Below are 21,979 nucleotides of genomic sequence, written 5' to 3' on the forward strand. Positions count from 1 at the left end.
ACACTCTTTTATTTCTTGCAGTTTATTGCAATGGGTGCCGACCAGCGCACAGCAATCAGGAAAGCCCTGAATGAAGATGCAAATAAATTGCTATCCGAAGGTGATCCAGCTGATCCTCAATTGCGCAGATTGCGTCGCGAAATGGATGAAGTTAATAGACTTTTTGATGAATTTGAGAAGAGAGCTCGTGCTGAAGGTAATAATTATAATTTTTTTTAAATATTTCAATAATTTGTAATAAAATTATTTTATTGCGTTCGTTTTTTGTGCAGTGTGTGCTGATAGTTTGCTTCTAATTTATTTCCGTTATTGCTTAAATTCCGGCACTGACATTATTTTAAAATAGGACTATTGAGTTTCAAGGCTTAGAATTTCACAGTACGCCCACGGATCACTTAATGAAAAATAAATTAGTTCAATTAAAGATTTTAAGACATCAAATGGTCAATCAATAATTATTGTTGATCAACTTTCTGCAAGTAATGATCAGTTGTTCTTGAAAGCTTAAACACTTAATTTAGTTTGAGAGAAGTCACTGTAGTTGAAACGCGTCTCATTTTTGATTTCATCGACAATGAAGCGATTTTCGCATCAATTTTTTGGTTTACGAAGTGGTAATAGATAATTTTAATATTTTTTATTTGAACATGTGAGTTGTATTGTTAATGAGTGTCAATTTTTATTTGCAGAGGAGTCCAAACAAGCGGGACGTTTGTTCTCGGAGCAATGCACGACTTTGCACAATAACTTGCTGGATATTCAGAGAGAATTGCACAATCTTACTTCGCAACCATTACCCAGAGATCTGGATACTTTGGAGCATTGCATCATGGTGCATCAGGTAAAATTTACTTTATTGCAATTAGTGCTGTGTATCTATAGTTATGAAGTTTTGTTTTTATCAAAATATTTTCGTTTTAGGATATAACTCGACATTTAACCAAACTTGAACCTGATCTGAAGGCTTTGCAAACTACATTCCGCAACATCGCATTAAAAACACCGAACATGAAAAAGAATCTGGACCGTGTCCAGGAATTATGGAAAGACATCAACACCGAATCCAACTCTTACGCCGATCAAATGAAATACTTAGAAGCCGTTTTAGTCGGCCTGGATGAAAATGAGCAAAACATTTCCGACATTGAGATCAAATTAGCGCGATATCACACAATGCCTAATACTTTAGATGGTGTGCAGAAGGTTCATAAAGAACTATCGAATCTTCAAGATGTCATTGCTCAACAACAGTCAAATATGGATAAGTTGAATGATGATTTAGATACCTGCACCAGGTGCATTGAGAGGGCTAGGAAGGTTACGGGTCCACATACCGATTTAGACAGACTAAACCAGGCCGTTGAACGATTAAATAAGAGATGGACAGAAATATGCAAATTACTTGTAGATAGGTAAATAAATATATATAAAAAACACACTGGTTCATCGTAATCAGATTTAATTTAATTTAAATTTATTTCAGATTGCAAAGTTGTGAAGCAGCCCATGGACTTCTGAGCAACTTGACCACCGCGATTGAAGTAGAGGAAAATTGGCTGGAGAGTCAAGTTGTTCCTAGAGATGATGTAGACGCTGCCAAAGTGAGATATATTTTTCAAACTTATATTTTTTATAATTCTTAATATTTAATTGTGTTGGCATATATATATTTCTTTGTAGACTAAACTCAAGAGTGCTATAGAACGAATTCCAAAATTGGATCAAGCCAACTTGAATGGAGCAAGATTCCTTAAAGAGGCAAAGGTATGCTTATATGCGTATATATTTCCAAATATACGTAAAGTCCCTATATTTCTGATTTTATCGAACATCGTAAGTTACCCTTTGAGTGTGTGAAATGTACATGAATGATCTATCAGTCAATTTTTAAAAGTTGCAATTTTGTAATAACTATTGCACTACTGCAATATGTACATAATAATGGGTCAAAGTGTTAACTCGTATTTTTTATTTACAAGTAATTATTTACGTAGCTTTGCTTTTCTAGCCATAATGGAGGCTATATAAATAATTTAAATGATCTTTATTAAAACTGCTAAGGGAATAGATAATTTGCTAACAGTTATTATATTTAATATTATAGTTAAATGAATTTGATTATAAAAATGGGACGCCTTGTAATGCTTTTACTTAGCGTTGTCAAAATTTTTAGATTTATTTAAGCAATTTAATAATATCACAGGAAATAACAAAAAGCTTATTTATTTAAATAGTAACTTAAAATATAATTTCAAAAGAAAATAAAACTTAAAAAATATTTTAATAACGTAAACATAGAATACAGTTTATATGTTGTACATAGAAGAAAGATTTTATTGAAAATGTTTTAATTAATTGGATAACATAAACTTCATTAATTATAATGACAGTGAAATGCACACGTTTTTTGCCATTCTTAACACCGGTAAATTTTTCTTCAATTACAACATATAAACTATTATAAAACTAGCAAATATCCTAACGCTAAGTGCTCTTCTAACCCCGGCCTTTCGACTAACTCTTAACACCACCAAACCGCATAATGTCGTGCTGCTGCTGCTGCTGTCCTGATGCTGCCCTGCTCTGCTGCTGTGAAAAAAGATCTACGAGTCCAGAGCTCTGCGTTACCTCGATTACCTTGGTGAGCTGAGACCTTCCCTGAACCTGCCTCGAGATGAAGAAGTCGGCGTTGTGCAGGGCGAGAGGTTGTCCCAGAGACTGGACAGATTGAATAATGATTTCCAGAGATACGTGCAGGCTCTGATGGCGGTTACTGCCGGCGATCGGGAGGCTTTGGTGAGTCAGATTTTTATATATTTATTTATAGTTTGTTATATTCAGAAAAATCGTTAGTTAGAAATCTTATTTATTTTGGGAACCTGCACAGTTTGAGAATCATAGCCTTCGTTACTGAGAAAAATGCATGATGTAAACGACCATAAATGATAAATAATTAACCTGAGATAAAGTTTTTAGTATTTGAAATCAACTCAACTGGCTACCTGAATTTACATAATTCTAATAATAAAAATGTTGTTATTATTAATATCTATTCATAAGCAAACCGTAATCAATAATATCCACCTGATTCGTCGTAACGAATTATCAAAAATATAAATGATATCATACAAAATGAGAATGATATCATTTATGGAATGTGAATACTTATTTAAACATCTCGGTGCGATAAAAACAAACAATAAAATTTTAACACCAAATTGTGATTCGAGATAAGTTAATTCTTAGATGATAATAAGAACGATAAATTGTTGATGCTTCAAGACGTGTAAATAGTTATTAAATGATATAGACATAAACATATTGCAATACGTATGTTTGTAAAAGCAAATTAACTTAGAGGCAGTGGCATTTTGTCTTTGAATTTTCAAAATCTTATAATAATTTTTTAAATTCGAAAAATTTAAACAAAATCATCGTACCACGTTTCTTACGAAAACGTAAAGCGTAATTGAAGTTTATCAGTAAATATTCAATAATTAGTTTGTGCAAACAATCTCGAAACTTGAAATAAAAGCCGAGTTTAATTTGAAGCAATTTAGAACGACCTTGCTACAATTTTATTCCAATTACTCAAAGTATTGTTAGTTAGCCATAAATTACGAAATAGTACATATTATAATACGACATTTTATAATTATTACGATAGTCGTGAACTTTTAGACCAGATTTATGGTTTAAAAATTATTACGATTTCCGAGTATGTTGGCTCAAGGTCCACTAGAACGCCTTTGCGTTATTATATTGACTCCAGAATGACATCATGTTCCACACATGTCACATGATTTTATACCTATACTATTCAAATCAAGGATTTTATGTGTGAACCGTTATTAATGCTACTTTTGGAGATAAAAAATTTAATGTTCACAAATTTACAAAGCGAACATTTTAAACCTACGCGCGTGAAAAAATATTTGAGGAATCAATTTTCTTTTAAGGCGGTGGAGCCGCCGGGTAGAAATAACCGCAAAATCATTTTTTATGCTTTAATGTATTTCCTGTAATACAGTCAAACCCCGTTAAGACGATTAATTATTACTTAGCAGTTAATAACTTCACTAATTTAATTTAATAAACCATCATCATTACCTATTACAACTGGACTTTTGTTGTGAATACGTTAAATTGTATTCATCTTTTAATACAGCTTATTATTATTCGGTGAATACAAATATGATACGAAAAAATTCAAAATTAAATGCACTTCACTCCAACATCATTTTAAATGAATAATGAAATACAATAGTACTACGTAAGAAATTTCTAAATTTTTATTAAACTTTAAAATATAATTTTAATGTATATTAAATTTTGGATAAAAAGCTTTTGTCATATTTTAGACAAATATAAAATATTTTAATTAAAATTATTCTCTTCATTTACAAATAGGAACTGAATATCATTTCATTCCAGGCATTTCCGTATAATTCATCAAATTCTGTAACCTACTAGTTACAGTGATAAGAAATTGTTGACCTTGTAATATTTATTTCGCAATTTCCGAATTCATAATGAGATAGATTGTAATTTAAAAAAATATTATTGGAATAAATTATTCGTCATTACACGCAACGCTAATTGAAACATCTTTATTTACAACTTTGTTTGTTCTTGAAGTCATTAAGATTTGAAATAAATATGGCTATTAACGAAGACAGGTTTTTTTTCTTAGCACAGAGATGCCGAATGTAAAATAATTATTGTAAATTGAGTTGATATATATTTAGTATTTACCAGAAATAAATCCAGATGTTCCACGAAATTATAATTTACAAATTTATTAACTGACTCTTGATTTTAAGATATGGCTTTGTTTTTTAAGTTATTATATATGATTTTATTTTATTCGTTTACTAAAAATAAAAATTCGGTGTATTTTTTCGGAATAAATTTCAATTATTATTCTACAAAATCTAAATTAAGTTGTTATGCAAATAACCACAATTTTTGCCATCTTCTTTATATAACATGTCGATTCAATTTATAAATCGATTTTTATCGACGGTGTATAGTTTTTTTCTCGTAAAAATGATAATATTAATTCAAGCCGGTTCTAATAAATTTTTTATGCAAATATGATATGTAAATGTCTAGATTTTTATTATTAGATAACCTTCGTATGTTAGTTGAGGATAAAATATAGAGAAAACTGAATATTTATTTACATTAAATCGCGATTGTATTTAGTCTAGACTGGTACTGACGAGAAATTCAGAAGTTTCATAAATAAATTGTGCAAAGTTAACATTAACATTCGAATTTAAAGTTTATTATTCCAATTAGTACTTTATTCTCCATTAGGTCTACCTAAATATGTAAATTACCACTTCGACTTAAAATTATATAAATATTTTGGTTTCTGAGTACAAGTTCGGATTCGAATAACACATTGCCAAAGTTCTTATTATGCTAATTGGATTCAAATCTCTTTATTGACCTCTAGAAACAAACACGACTACTGTCCTTCAATAAAAATTCAGTAAATTTTATCTGATCGTTTTAAATAGCTAATCAGAGATTCTTATAATAAATATAAATTGTAATTGAAAAACAAACTCTAATATAAAAAACCTCAGTTGTCATGGGATTGGATTGTGTATTGAATTTTGTCAACAAGGAAATATATAATAACTTTTGCAAATTTTAGATTTATTTATAAAACAAACAATTGTATTTTTAGTTTATTGCTAATTTTAATTGAACTTTTTTATGTACTCAAAACAATTTTCACATTACTACCTCAATAAAGCATTTTCCGTGACATTGACATTGGCTCATAGCACTTGTATAAGCTAGTAATGTGTTATGATCATTGAAGGCCAACAATTAATTTAATAATATTATAAAAAAAATATATTCAAAATTATTTTAAAGTAGTGGATAAATGTATTTATTAAACGTTTTGCTGTTAAAAATAATATATTCTATGCCAATACCTTCTTTAGTATATTTTAAGAATAGTTATGTGGTACTAACAGGATAAGCCGTTTTTAACAATGGTTCTATTCATATTATTTTTTATTAGATTCTCGTGGTTCCAAGTTGATGTAAATTTTATCAGTCTGAATACACATATAAATATTGATTTAGTAGCTAGTTTACTTAAAGATACCTTAAAGTAAATAGATAAATTATCATTGGAAATTGATTGAAGTATCTATTGCTCTCTCATCCATGTAGCATAGTATTTGCTGCAACAAAAAAAATTATAACTTAAATAATAGATACATTTACACCTTAACAAAAATTAATTGAAATAATAAAAATATACTAAAAATATTATTTAGTTTAAAACTGACATACATAATCAGCGAATTTAGTGAATGTCATGTGCTTCAAAATCGATACCAATTTCATAACAGAAACTGTATTTTATTTTACATTAAGGTAATTTGTCAGGTTATTGCAGTTTACAATATATATTTATTATAAGGACCTCTGATTATCTGTTCATTCCAAGATGTTACTGTATCTTGGTAACTTCATTAGATAATTTAGTTAAAAATGTATCAAGAAAACTTAACGTATTAAAAAAATTCTTTTTCTTGCCAAATTCCTGGAAAAACACTATTTTTTATGTTACTCATATATATATATATATATATATATATATATATATTAAAAAAAAACTCCTACCAAAATTTAACAAATATATCTTTGACATGGATCATATAGAATTTCTAGTGTCAGACTAAGTAAATAAGTAAAATTTTGAATACATAACAGTTTATATATTAACTTTATTTAAGTACTTTGGGGGGCGTCCATTAATTACGTGAGGTTTTTATGGGGAGGGGGGTTTGACAAAAAATCACGAAAAATCACGTGGGGGAGTGAGATATCACGGGTAATTATTTTTTACCAAAATTTTCAAAAAAGATCAAATTTTACGTTTTTTTGTATATTCGATAAATTTTGCATGGCTAAAAATACACGTGATGATTGATGGGGAAGGCGGGGGTAGTTCTAAATATCACGAGGTATTACTAAGGAGGAAGAGAGGTCCAAAAATCCGTAAAAAATCGATGACGTGATTAATGGACGCACCCTTGTTAACATTTAGGTCAACATAGACTAAGTACTATCTTTTTCTTCCAACAACAAACTGATCACATTCCTGGACCTCTTTGGAATGATGCATAAATTATGTACTACTTTTCACTTTTTTCGTTTTGTTCATTTTGAAAAATAGCTTATAAGTTCAAACTGTGCCTTGATTTTTATTTAAGGAAATGATAAAAACATAATTTTCCCCATTAATTTTTTCCACCAGTGCCTCCCGGCCGTAGTTTTAGTCGCATGAATCGCGTTGCCTTGCCTGTTACGTTATTTTCAGTATTCGATAAGCCGCCGGCCGCGGACGTCGCACGATCGTCGCTATTTCTTACGCGGAATTACACGTAATTCGTGTAATTATTACCTTACAACTGCATTGTTTTTTAATGACACGTGATTTTTTATGTTCCGACATTTGTGAGTTGCACATTTTTGTGCTATAATATAATTGTGATTTGTTTTAATACTTAAATGCTTTATGGATATATGATTCAATTAGTGAGGTGATAAATGGATTGTGGTTTAATGAAATACGAGGCTGAAAGTGAATATTGTTGAACACAAAATTACGGATAAAATTTGAGAAGGATAATGTTGCATATATAGTAAATGTAATAAATTGCGAAATTAGTAATTGCTATTAATTAATTAAATATTGATATACGCTTGTTGTATATTACCAAGAATTTCTACTGATTTAGAGAAATGATACACTTTTTTTGGACAACAAGTAAAACTGTAGGGTTAAGAAAAATACTTAAAAAATGCCAAATCTTCTGACCATTGCCAGATATTTTGAAAATTGATGTATTTTAATGTAACATTTTTTCTTATCTTGCCTTGGTAGTATTTTGACACAGTTGTCCAGGATGATCCTCGAGGCGGCTTTTGTAATTTCTTGAACTTTTTTGTATTTTATCGTTCATCATACATAGCCATTTACAATTATATTATTTTTATTTACTGTAATTATAATTATGGTTTTATCAACATAAGACGTGTATAGTAGGTATTCATTTATTCATTTACCTATTAAATTATTAGAGTGGATTATGATCAATATTATCAATATTACCCTTTTGATACATTTGTAGAATTAGATTCATATTACAAAATAATGGTTAAAATTGATTTTTTTCCCTGAATAATAATTTAATTTTTTTTTTATTAAAGTCATTAGTGCACAATGATTAACTTTATAATAAATCCTATGTGAATTTGAAGCATTTCCAGATTCATATTAAAAATAAAACTGATAAATGTATTTTTTTCTGAATAACAATTAAGAGTACAATAAGTTGCAAATGTGACTATTTATAGTATTTTAATGATCGGCTTATCACAAATGAGTAAAAAAATGAACATGGATATATACAATAAATTTAATTTTAATGTTTTTTACTTACATTTTTTTACAAAATCGTGTACAAGTTATATTTTCTTAGAATGCATCAAATCCGGTTTTCTTCATGTCGAAATATATATACAGTAAAATCCCGTTAAGACCATTTTCCAGGGACTGGTTCAAAAACGTCTCTTAAGCAATAAAGCAGTCCTAATTTATTTCAAGTTTGTACATAGATCTTTCGAAATCTTGTTGAATTTAATAAATAAAATAAGTATTTTTTATTTTTTTGTTACAACAACTAATAGTATTAAATATATGATTAAAAATCTCCGATATTAAATACAGCCTTCAAACTTGATTTCCTTTTGATGTCGGTATCTAAATTTATGTATGACCCTATCCGCTGACTAAGTTCTCTTATCGCAGTTATTAAATAATTTTACAGCTAAAATGATTGTAAAACTATAAATCACTAAAACTTTATTATGCTTCAATCATAGTAATCTCATGTTTCTTGCATTTTATCATTGTAAACTTAATAGGTGAATAGGTTTGTTAAATATTTATCCGACTGCTCTACATTTCAACCTACTTTCATAGTCATTCTCCGACTTGGATGCATTTTAAGATCATTTTTGTCATTTTGCCAAAAGAAAATTTATCGCGTGACTTTGTTTTGGTTTCGATAATAAACATTCACGCTCTAGTCACCATGTCATTAATTATTTTCACTTTTATTGGAAAATTCGACGAACGAATACAATTTGACTAAGCCCTCTTGTTGTGAGTTGTTCCTCAAATTAGTTTTGGGCAATCGTCGGATTTAATGATAGCTGCATGCCAGCTGGCTATAATTTTGACGTTAAAGTCCTGTGTCAAGATAAAAATATTTATTCACAAGACCTAGAAAAGGTTTTCGAAATTGGTACATGGTTAGATTAGCATTAGACAGGTTTTAGCTTGGTTAGAGAGATAATCGATATTTTTTATTTAAATTTAGCAACTTGTTTATATATGGTCAATACCACTCATGGATCTAACCATGAATGGTAATGACTAAAGTTCTTTGTATTTTATATCTCATTCAACTTTGCGTAGTTTCTGTTGAATTTTAAATTGTATTCAAGAATTTCTGATACTTTCGTCGTTTTTATGATGCCTATATTTTATGCTGAAAATAATGATACAATTGTGATCGCATTATGAAACTATTTTTTATCTTTTCTCGATTTTTTTTTATTTTTACGCATTAACGTTTTCAATGCAATGCCATGCATTTATTCATAATATTAATTTTTAAGCTTACTGTAACTTTGCTGAAGTTTCTTGGAGTCTCGGTGTATTATATATAATTTTAAAGTTTCTGATCTATTTTTAAACATTTCGTGTGAAATTGCAAAGGTGAATTAATCTAGAATTCCTGTGGTGATCGATATGTTGCAGTATCAGAAACGATTTGAAGATATGGTATCAGTTAATATAATTACATGACTGTTATGAAAGTGAATTGCTTTGATAATGTGGTAGATTATTCTACGAAAAGGCAAAAAATGTTAATTTGTTACATAAATATAATATATATCTTTCGATTGATATGTATTCATCAAGGTTTACGTTTTTTAGTCAAAAATGGCACCTGCATAAAAATTTGGAACATATTTAAAATTCGAATTTTATTAAAAACACTTTTTATGTATAGGATACTAAATATTGTGTAATTATATAATCGATATCTAATGACTATTTTATGTAACAATATGGTGATCTTATGATGAGTATTTAGCGTGAATTCTATGGATATTTATTCCTTTTTGGTCACAAATTTGCATTCCTTATTACTGCTGATCTGAGTCGTAAAAATATACCACATCTGTTTCTAAAAAGTGAAACCAACTCGTTAATATTGACCCATGTACCTCTAAAATGTCGAAAGAAACTAAAAGTTATTCTAAGACAATATAGTAAAAAAACAGTCGTCTCAATGAAGATTCCATTGCAAGCAAAAAACTAGTTTTGTTGTCAGAAAAATCCTTGACATTTCCCCTCGTTTTAGTTATTCATGGCGTTATTTATTCTAGAGGACTATATTTGTAATAAGCCGACAAATTAATGCAATGTTTGACCTGCTAATATTTAGGGCAAAGCTTCTCAAAATAAATGATTAAAAATGTATTTTTTAATAACAAACAATTATGTTTATAATATTTTGAACATACGTTTACTATTCATCTGAGTTTAATTAGTGTATTGTTAATTTGTTTTACTATAATGCTCCATGCATAAAATTTATAATCAACTCTTTAATATTATTGGCGTCATTCGAATATATGCAAATGATTTACTAATGAGTTTAGTCTTATAAAAATTGTATATATATATATATATAATTTAAATTACAATTAGTATAAATTTACATCTCTTGTATCTTAAAATTAAAATTTTGCATAAACACTTTGCAAACTGCCGAACAACTATAATTTATTTTTATTTATTTATTTAATATTTTCTAATATAAATATAAATTAATATTAATATTCTAAAAATTTGGGAATTTTTTGTAAAGTGTTTTTTTTTTTTAAATTTAGGTAAAAAATAAATACACGTGATATCTTACTAGTCCCCGTGATTTTCTTGATTTTTTGTCTCACGTAATTAGGGGATGCCCCCTAAGTAATCATTTGTGGTCACCAATTCATTCATTGAATCAATGAATTCGGTTGATTCATTTATTAAATTAATAAAACTTTAAATATGATCAAAATTCTAAATAGGATTATTACTGGATCTACAACGGTTCTCTGATTTATTTATTTGTGAAATTAATTTTCCAGTATGATTAGTATTGATAATAATATTATTATTAACAATGATCTCATAAGGCAGTGACAAACGCTGTTTACCTTCAAATTTGTATTTGGTAATAGAATAATAGCAATTATTCGTTTTTTTAGCTTCATTCAATTTATAAGTTGACATTTGACTATTTTAACCATAAATAGACAACGTGTTTCTATTTATGGCGGATACTAATTGGTTAAATAAACATACTTGTCTTATTTTATGAAAAAATAATGATCGGTACTAGTACAGGGCTTTAGAATTTATTTAAAAAAATAACTTTATAAAATAAAAATATAATGTGTACTTAATATAAATTTAATTTTGTTTATACATATTTATTTTTAATCACCATTTGCAGTTTGTTCTTCTATTGTACTGTTTAGCTTTATTTTGATTTTAAAATCGTGTTAAACGTAAAGAGTTTTAATTAAATTTAATTGTCCTATATAAAATTATTTCTTTAAGTTTATACTCGGATATATAATGATATGATAATATAAATATAAATGCAAATATATCTATTTTCGGCATCGTTTTTATAGTCACTTGTATTGCTTATTCATATAGGTTAACAGGTCACAGACAAACATAGCCCTTTTATAGATAAAAACTGTACTTCACAATTTTATTCATCGATATTACTTTATTATAGACATATTTTTATACTATTGTGTAGTTTTTTCTATATATGCAACATTTTATAAAATCGTATCATTTCGCACACACTAGTGACTAGTCTTCTTAAATCAAATTTAAACCAGAAGTGCGACTTGCTTTCACGAACTATTTATATTTAAAATATAAAAATATATTTTTATATAAATTTTATATATTTTATTATTTCGATAGTATGAAAAGTGATGTTTAGCTCTAGCAGAGTCTTTGGTACTTTTATTTTGAGGTTAAAGCCGGCCACAAAAAATCAATACATGATTTGTATCAGTGATATTGTGTTCTTGGTGTAAAACAACATAATGTATAAAACAATAAGTGTTATTTTATTAAACAAATAGTGTAAAAATATCGCCAGAGTTAAACATAACCTTCAAACATGGAACCGGATCAATACGATTTTGCTTATGAATTGAGGGTGTGTACCTATAGAGAATATTAGGAATAAAAAATATTTTAAATATAGTACATCTTTTTCTTTATATTACTCATTAAAATTTGTTTAAATTAATTGAAAAATGTTTGAACATTTTTGTTTAAAATTTATTTGAATTATACTATTTCTAATAATTAGAAAATGGGTTGCTGCGCACATGTATAGTTTGTTTAAATATTACTGTTTTCAGAACCTTTTATTTCTAATTTTAATACTCACTACTTTGCATCTAAATATTTTTTTTTTAAGTTTATACCTAATTTTAATTTTTTAATTAAGATTTGAGAAGTAACCGAACTATTCAAATTTATTCTTGTTAGTACAGCATTATATATACTATAGATATTATGAAACTATTTTATAAAAATTATATATTTTATAGATTTTTTTTAAATTTTAATATTTTTGTCACTTTCGCAGAGGTTGCACGAAACTCTATTGGCACATCCACCGCATACCTATCGTGCAGAATTTAATTTGCCTGAAGATAATTCGCAATATAGTTCCAACTACAGTCATTCATAGTAAGTGAAACTTAAATTATTTTTTATATTGAACATCTTGGATTCAAAATATAATTTTTTAAGATTTATATATGTTCGGGATTTACTTTTTTACGTTATGCAGATGTGATGTTAGTAATTTTTTATTGGCTAAGATGCATCATCTTAGGCCTGCTTAAAAATCTTCATCTGTTTAACATAAATTAAATTGAATAAAAAAAAAAAACAATATTATGTTAATATATTTTTATATACATTATATAATTAATGTATAATGATTTTATTAAATTTGTGTAATGAATGTATGTTGATTATGTTACCAATTATTTAGCTATACCACACGTAAAACAACGACCCACATAACAAATTCCCGCGATTCCTTGGACACGGCGCATCGTGGCACGGCATGGATAAGCCCGGAGCAGGAACCCGAGAGCAGCGTTCGCTTCACGGAAATCAGGAGTCAGAAGCGATCTCCGGACGACAATCAATGGATTCACACCGGATTGGAAAATGGCAACAGGCCGTACGATGGAGCAAAGGTAACAGTCAGCATCAACAAGCAACCGGTCAATATCAGTATGACGGAGGCGATTGAAAGAAACTTGGTCGATACGTCAGCATCTGGCACCGTCATCAGAATCAAACCAGATCCTATGTGTCTGAGCGATGCCATAGAACACGGTTTAGTAGATGACAGCGGTTGGGTGATGGATCGGAACTCTGGGGATAGATTTAGACTGGACGTCGCCTTGAACAATGGTCTAATTGATGCCCAAGTGCGAGAAATTGTTGACGCGCGTAATGATAATAAAATCACGGTGAATGAAGCTATTAAAAACGGTATATTAAATGCTAAATCAGGTAAATATTCTCAAAATTCCACAAACGAAAAGATGAGCTTTAGAGAGGCCAAGCGTAGGCATTTGATTAAGAAGCCTATGACTCTGAAAGATGTTGTTGATTTGGATTTGATTGATTCTAACGGTAAAATTAGTTCTCCTATGAATAAAACAAAATTAAGTATAGTTGAATCGATTTCCCGCGCGGTTTTAGACGGAGATTCAGTTAAATCTATTACAGATACCCGCGACGATAGTTTGTTGACTTTATGCGATTCCATGACAGTTGGTATAATTTTACCAGAAGGTAAATATAAGAATGCCGTAACAGGTGAGATATGCACAATTCCCGAAGCTGTAGATCGCGGTCTGATTACTTCAGTATCACAACGGTCAATATTCGACATAGATGGTTTTAAATGTCCAAAAACAGGTGATACAGTTAGCCTTAATGTTGCCTTAAGTAAAAGTATTATCCGTCCAGTGTCAGGCGAGTTTCAGTTAGATGTCGGTAATGGCAAATTTGTAAAATTAGATGACGGCATTGAAAAGGGCGTTGTTAGGCCAGAGGTTTTAGAGATGTTAAATAGGAAAATTGGTGTTTTTGATAAAGATCGCGAATTGACTGTTTTAGACTTAGTTTATTATAAATATATTGATCCCCGATCAGGTAATCTCTTAGATAGAAATACGAGACAAGTTATTCCTTTAGATACAGCAATTGAAATTGGCCTCATTACGCCAGAGGGTGCTCTCTTATTAACTAGTTTATTAAATATAACGCTGACTACACAAACAGTTACGAAAACTGTTAAGAGATACGTTACTATTTCAAATACCGATGTTCATCGATCCGAGTTGAGAATGACTTTCACAGAAGCAGTGAGATTAGGTTTGATCGATGAATCTACGCAGACGTATACAGATCCCGATTCAGGTAAAACAGTTTCAGTACAACAAGCGCTAATTGACGGAAGAATTGCACCAGATACAGAAGCCTTACCGCGAGCCACGCAGTATATGGAAGTGGATTCATACCCAATGAATACTAGTCAAACAACCAGCACGAGCCATCAAAGCAAAACAACAGTGACAAAATTCTATACTTCAGAAATGAAAACAGGTACTTCGGAGAAACAAATCTTAGAAATGCCAAATGAAGGTTGGGCCCTTTCAGATGCAATAGATTCAAAGATGTTTGACCCTGTTACTGGTTTATTTACGATTCCTGGAACTGATAGATTAGTCAGTTTTGAAGAGTGTGTTAAATTACAAATTATCAATCCAACATCGGCTGTTGTTGTCGATTTACATAATAATAGAAACACTTCTTTAGTTCGCAGTTTAGACAAAGGTATACTAGATTCCACTGGGCATTACATTCAATCTGGAAAGCCTTCTATAACAATGAAAGAAGCGATTGCTAAAAAATATATTATATTTAAAAATAGCTCAGGAAATTACGATACACCAAATCAAAGATTAATACAAATTACGAAAGTTGCGGGTGAACCCGATAAAGTAGAAGTTTCAAATTTATCGAAAAATCAACCATTATCATTTGTACAAATTCAAAGTTCTGATGCAGAAATGACATCTCTAGAACCGCTTCAGGTATCGAATACGAATATGATTTATGATCCTTCTAAAGTTTTGATAATATCTCCAGAAACTGGAAAATCGGAGAACTTACTAGTGGCTATTCAGAAAGGCAGTTTGGCTCCAGAATCTGTAAGAATAAAGGACCCCGTTACAGGTAAAGAAATGGACATAAAGGAAGGAATGAGGAAAGGAATTGTTGATAAAGAAACTGGTGAATACAAAGATAAAAATGGACGAAAAATTAGCTTTGCAGATGCAGCTAAGTTTGGAGTTCTGGCGGTTGTCGGTGCACCTTTACTAGCTGCAAATAGCGCTCTAAAATCACTTAAAACTATAATAGATCCAAAGACAGGTCAACAAGTACCTTTGGAAGAAGCGCACAAACGTGGTATTGTTGGAAGTGAAATTATTAAAGCTCATGATGCTGTTACTAAAGATAAAAAAGCACCTGCTAAATTTATAGAACCTATGGAGGTAGATGTTGGTGCACCAAAAACTGAAAAAACAACCACATCAAAGCCTGCTATTACTTTGATGACTACCACAAGCATTAGCTTAGATGATGCAAGTGAACCAAGCCAAGCACAAAAAACTAGAGATAGGGTTATCATTGAACCTAAATATCAAGTTTCTATCGGAAAAGCACGATCATTAACGCAGAACATGGATTTGGAGGCAAAACCAGTGGTTCTACAAAAAATGAGGAAGAAAATTGTTCGTCCTAGTGAGGCTGTTGAAACAGGTTTAATGGATGAAGCAACCGCTAACATTTTAGAAAGTCGAGAAGTTTTCCTAGCACCAAATGGTGAAATGTTGACATTGGGCGAAGCTGTGACTTTGAACAATTTAGATGGGAATAAGGGTTTTATTGTGGATCCCCAACGCGGAGATATTTTGAATATAAATCAAGCAATGGATCGGGGCATTTTAGACCCAGAAGGAACAAATCAACTATTAGTACCTTTAGCTAAAAGTCTATCTGTAACACAATTAAAGGATCAGGGATTGATAGAAAAAGATAATAATAAAATAATTCATCCTGAAACAGGAGATTCTATAACTTTAGGCGAAGCTATAATATGCGAAATAGTTGATCCTTTATCCAAAGTTAACGAATCTTCTGGTGAAAAATTAACATTACAGGATGCAATTGGTAAAGGTATTATTGATGAAGATAAATCATTGGTCAAAATTTCAGAAGGTGAGGTTGGTTTATTGCATGCTATTGACAAAAAAGTCTTCGAAGAACCAAGCAAATCTGAAAATTGCTCTATACCATTAGCAGGTATGACATTCCCGGTTGCAGTTAAACGGGGTTTAGTTGATTCGAAAACTAAACAAATAGTGCATCCAATTACTGGGGATAAAATACCTGTGAGTAAAGCAATCGAAAAAGAATTCATAATGGCTTTACCGTATCCTCCTACGCCTGATAGCATGGATGTTAACGAAGCATTAAACAAGAACTTGGTCGACTCGCAAAACGGTACATATACTCATCCCAAAACTGGCAAGGTGATGCCTATCACGGAGGCAGTTGAATCTGGCCATTTGATAATTAAAGAATTACCTGAAATAGCGTTCCAAACGACGGGCGCAGTAACGACTGTAACAGAAACGGTAACATCATATCACACCATAACAACCAAAATGATCGAATTATTAACTGGATATACACTTGTGTCTGCAAATGAAGTGCGGGACTTAAATTCTGGAGAAACTATGACTGTAGATGAAGCTAAAAAACGAGGAATTATTAAGGACGAATCACAAAAGCAAGAAAGGTTTGCAACTCGTGAAATCAAAGTTAACTTCTCGGATGCTGTGCGCAGAGGTCTTGTGGATATGGAAGCAGGCACATACACCGATCCAACAACTGGAACTATAATACCAATTGCGAAAGCAGTCAGTGAAGGAATTCTCGATACATCTGAGCATCAACCAATTACAGTTGGAAATACTGAAATCAATACAGAATACAATAAAACTGAAAATATGACAATAATGGAAGCTTTTGATAGCATATATGATCAAGAAAGCAAGATGTACAAAGATCCAAATGACCCGTCTAAATTAATTAGTTTTAGTGATGCACTTAAACAAAATATTGTTGATCCGAAATCCATTGTTTATGACGTGACAACCGGAAAGTCGCACACAGTTCAAGAAAGTCTAGAAAGAGGCTTGATAAATCCAAAGACAGGAGAAATTAAAGATCCTAAATCCGGATCACAAATCAATATAAAAGAAGCTGCCAAAATGGGTTTGTTAGCTGTGGTTGCTAGTCCTGTACTAGCTGGAATGGCCATAGCTAATACTATCAAAAAAGTTACAACAAAAGTCAATGAGTCGAAAGAAAGTAAGCCGAACGTGCAGACTGTCACAAAAACTGAAAGTATTCCAACAATATCTAGAAGGGATAGTCCTTCTATAGTCATACATGGTACAGATGGAGCTGAACTACCTGATCAAGAAGATTCTCATAACGTGTCTACATCTGCTGATGTTAAGCAAATAATATTCGAAAGGTTAACTATTGCAGATGCTATTGCCCAGAAAAAAATAGAACCTAAAATATGCAGAATTCTCGTTAAAGGTCAAGAAATGCCCTTTACTGTTCAAGATGCTTTGGACCAAAACAGGGTCGACCCCCGAGATTCAATAGATTTAATTATGAAAAATGCTGTATCGCTAGTTGATGAGAAACCAATTACAACCCTTGTCATTAATACTTCATTAACTCCAGAAATTTTGTCTAAATTTGGCATATATGACATTAAACGGGGCTGCTTTACTGATCCCGATACCGGTGATAAAATAACATTCCAAGATGTAATTTATGGTTTAGATATATTTGATCCCGAAAAAATATTTGTTAAAGATTTAAGTGCACCTGTTGAAACATTCGAACCTTTAGAATACGCTTTAGAAAATCCTTTGATCGATAAAAATTCAGGTCATATGGTTGACAGGAAAACTGGGAAAATAATACCATTTTTCGAATGTGTCAGACGTGGATGGATAACACAGCAGTATCCTTTATACATTAAAAGTATTACTTTACAAGAGGCACTGGAGAACAACAGGTATGATCATGAAACTGGAGAAATAATTGATAACTTTGGTAATAGATACAGTATTACTGAGTGTATTAGATCAGGTTTGCTAGATCCAGAATCAGTAACAATAAGAGTACCTGGTACAAATGAGTACATCTCTTTAATTGAGGCAATTGAAAGAGGAATTGTTGACCTACAGCGCGGAGTGATAGTTAATAGGGAATTGAGAATTGAAATAGAATTGAGTAAAGCTTTCCTAGAAGGATATATAATATCGATGTACAGAAGACCAGTAGCGTTGAAAGCCGTAGTTGAATCAAATTTATATGATCGCGCTAGTGGAAAAATTCTTGATGAATTCACTAATCAATTTATTGATGTCCCAGATTCTATTCATCGTAAAATTGTTGATTCTACTATCACTGATATAAAAGATACTTCAAATGATCAAGTTGTGCCTTTAGAACAAGCATTACATTTAGGAATAATAGATCCTAAGTCTGGAAAATTGAATGATGTCAGAAATAGGCGTTTAATACCTCTTAATGAGGCCGCAGAACGTAATTTAATATTAACTAAACCTGTTAAGTGGAACCTAGTCGAAGCAATTACAACTGGAAATTATTTACCTCAAAATGGTACAATCTTAAACCCCGAAACTGGTAAATTTATAACTTTAGAAGACGCAATTAGATGTGGTTTAATAGAAATGACAACAGTACTCGTGAAAAATGACAGAGAAGATAAAATGTTATCAGGGGAGGAAGCAATAAAAACTGGCTTGCTTGATACACAAAATGGGGTTCTAGTAAATCCTGATATGCCTTTGGATATAGCCTATGCTAAAGGATACTTAATGAGTTCTAAGAAACCAATAACTTTACAAGAATCATTAGTGCAAATGCTTTATGATCCAGCAACAGGCTTATTTAAAATTAACGGTAGTCATTTAACACTGGAAGAAGCTATACAAATGGGTGAAATAAATCAAAATGAAATGACCGTAAAAGATCCCAGGTCTGGTAATATTATGTCCCTCCGGGATGCAATTATTTTCGGATTAATTGATCCTAAAACGGGTATGGCTATTGATCCTTCGACGAATCAAAAAATTACGCTAAGTGACGCTTTAGATATAGGTTTCATCGTTCCTGCCAAACGAAAGTATAGTCTTCCAGAAGCAGTTTTCAAAGGATTCTACGATCCGAAATCAGGTAAGTTTGCAAACGCGTCTATCAATGAGAAAGTATCCACTGATTTGGCTCTTCGCAAGGGTTTGCTTGATCCTCAATCAACAATCGTAAGTGTTAATGGCAAGATTTTGCCATTCGAGTTAGCTGTTGAAACTGGAATAGTTGATGCCAAGCGCGGAACTGTTACGGGGCCCGAGGGAGTAAAGATAGATTTTCGTGAAGCATTTGATAGAGGCATTTTAGTAGAAGTGCGTAAACCAATTGCTTTAATAGAGGCTATTCTTAAGGGAATTTATCAAGAAAACAGCGGCAGATTTTTAGATCCTCAGACAGGTAAACATGTAACGTTAAATGAAGCATTAGCATCGAAACTAATAGACTCGAACTCCATAAACGTAAAGATGTCGAATACAAAGCCATGGGAATTAGTTTCGTTACAGAAAGCAATTGTTTTAGGTATTATAGACGGCGAAAATGGTACCGTATTAGTAGATAATAAGCCTATTAGTATTAGGGAAGCGTTTGAATCTGGTATACTGACTGACACCAAAAATCCTATTTCAATACAACGTGCAATTCATCAGGGCATTTATGACGATAAAACAGGCAAAATAACTGACGCCGACAATGATCGCAAACTTACGATTCATGAGTCTATCAGAAAGTTCATTATAAATCCGGATCTTCCTTGCGTTTGGGATGACAAAAATAAATCTTTATTAACGTTATCAGAATCGTTTAGATCCAATTTTATTAATAAAAGAAGCGGCATGTTCACGCCTAGAAATTCAGATTCAAAACTTCCTTTGAGTGAAGCTATGTCATTAGGTTTTATTGTAGATATCGAAAGTGCTGGTTTTGAATTGTACGATGCAGTCCGTATGGGCTTCTACGATCCTGAAACAGGTAATTTTGTTCACCCCGTCAATCATCATCGTTTACCGCTTAAGGAAGCCATTTCAGAAGACTTAGTAAATCCATTCAATTCTTTAGTCAAACATATACAAAGCGGTAAATATTCAGACTTGAACGAAGCTATATCTAATAAAATTGTAGATGATTTGAAGGGTGTATATCGGTTACCAAACGGAAAGAACATAAATTTGAAGGAAGCTTTAGATAAGGGCTTAATCGTGACTAGTAAAAAGAATATATCATTAGAAGAAGCTATTCGTAATGGTTTGTATAGACCGGACACTGGTAAATTTATTCATCCCACTTCAGGTGAATATTTCGATTTAACAAATGCTTTGGCAAACGGTCTAATAAACCCTAATACCACAGTTTTCAAAGATCCTATTACTAGTCAATTACGTTCATTAACAGACGCTATTGATAACGGAAATATAGATATTCTTAAAGGTAGAGTATTAGATCCTAAATCTAAGCGAGCTTACAATTACGATGTAGCCTTAGAGAAAGGCATTTTGGTTACTTTAGATACTCCGATTTCTGAGCCTATTGCCAAAAAGTCCATAGATTCATTACAAAGCTCGAAAGCTCCCCGTATTTTGACCTTAGAAGAATCAATCAAATTCGAATTAATCGATCCACAAATGGCTGTAGTTAAAGATCCTCAAACTGGCTTGTTTATAACTCTCCAACAAGCTATTGAAAATGGAATTATTAATCTTGCTCACCAAGCAACATTCGAATCGCCTTTGGGCGTAGTTAGAACATTGTGCGTGCAGTTTGATCAAGTAATTGTCTATCTAAAATGCCCTGTAACATTTGACGAAGCCGTTGATAATAAACAATTAGATTTAGAGACAGGGAAATTTAAATCCGATCCATCAACCGATCAAGTCATTGGTTTAAAAGAAGCTGTAAGTCTTGGTAACATAGACGCCGATTCAGCACTGATAAAAGATGGAGCTAAGAAAAAACTTATTCGTTTGCCAGAAGCATTTAGAAAAGGTATCATGGATAGTGAAAAGTCCAATGTATTAGATACAAAAACTTCAAAATTGTTACCACTGCAAACGGCTGTGGAGACTGGTTTGTTGACTACTCCTAAACAGGGACTTTCTTTGATCGAAGCACTTCAATTTTCTTTATATAATCCTACTACTGGAGAATTTAATGATCCATTTATAACGACCAACGCTATTAATAGAAAGAGATTGACATTAGCAAATGCTATAACGACTGGATTAGTAGATCCATCTAGCACAGTTGTGAAGAATCCAGCAGACGGCAGTATTGTACCATTAGTTACTGCATTACATGATAATTTAGTAGATGGAAATTCTGGTAGAATACGAGATACAGTAAATAACCAACATATTGACTTGTCCAAAGCATTAGAGCGCGGTCTCATACTACCTGCAGAAGCTCGGGTAAGTCAATTTTTTGTTGTTTTGTGTATTTCTTTTTATATTTTTCCGTAATGTGATTTCTTTTTGG

At 31.3% G+C, this 21,979-nt stretch overlaps 1 protein-coding gene across 6 annotated transcripts in view; it reads left to right on the forward strand.

Moving 5' to 3' along the window:
- LOC113370648 overlaps nucleotides 1-21,979 on the forward strand; it is a 69,678-nt gene that overhangs the window by 19,822 nt on the left and 27,877 nt on the right. For all 6 annotated transcript variants that reach the window (XM_026611339.1, XM_026611338.1, XM_026611341.1 and 3 more), the window contains exons 17-24: nucleotides 22-196; nucleotides 690-841; nucleotides 922-1,412; nucleotides 1,484-1,601; nucleotides 1,681-1,764; nucleotides 2,602-2,796; nucleotides 12,795-12,898; nucleotides 13,209-21,912. In XM_026611339.1, coding sequence (XP_026467124.1) covers nucleotides 22-196; nucleotides 690-841; nucleotides 922-1,412; nucleotides 1,484-1,601; nucleotides 1,681-1,764; nucleotides 2,602-2,796; nucleotides 12,795-12,898; nucleotides 13,209-21,912 — 10,023 coding nt within the window. The remainder of the gene's footprint in view (nucleotides 1-21; nucleotides 197-689; nucleotides 842-921; nucleotides 1,413-1,483; nucleotides 1,602-1,680; nucleotides 1,765-2,601; nucleotides 2,797-12,794; nucleotides 12,899-13,208; nucleotides 21,913-21,979) is intronic.

The sequence above is a fragment of the Ctenocephalides felis genome, unplaced genomic scaffold (assembly GCF_003426905.1).
Source record: "Ctenocephalides felis isolate EL2017-DRISC unplaced genomic scaffold, ASM342690v1 CF-g0.4_SCAFFOLD_01492, whole genome shotgun sequence".
NCBI classification, from domain to species: Eukaryota; Metazoa; Arthropoda; class Insecta; order Siphonaptera; family Pulicidae; genus Ctenocephalides; species Ctenocephalides felis.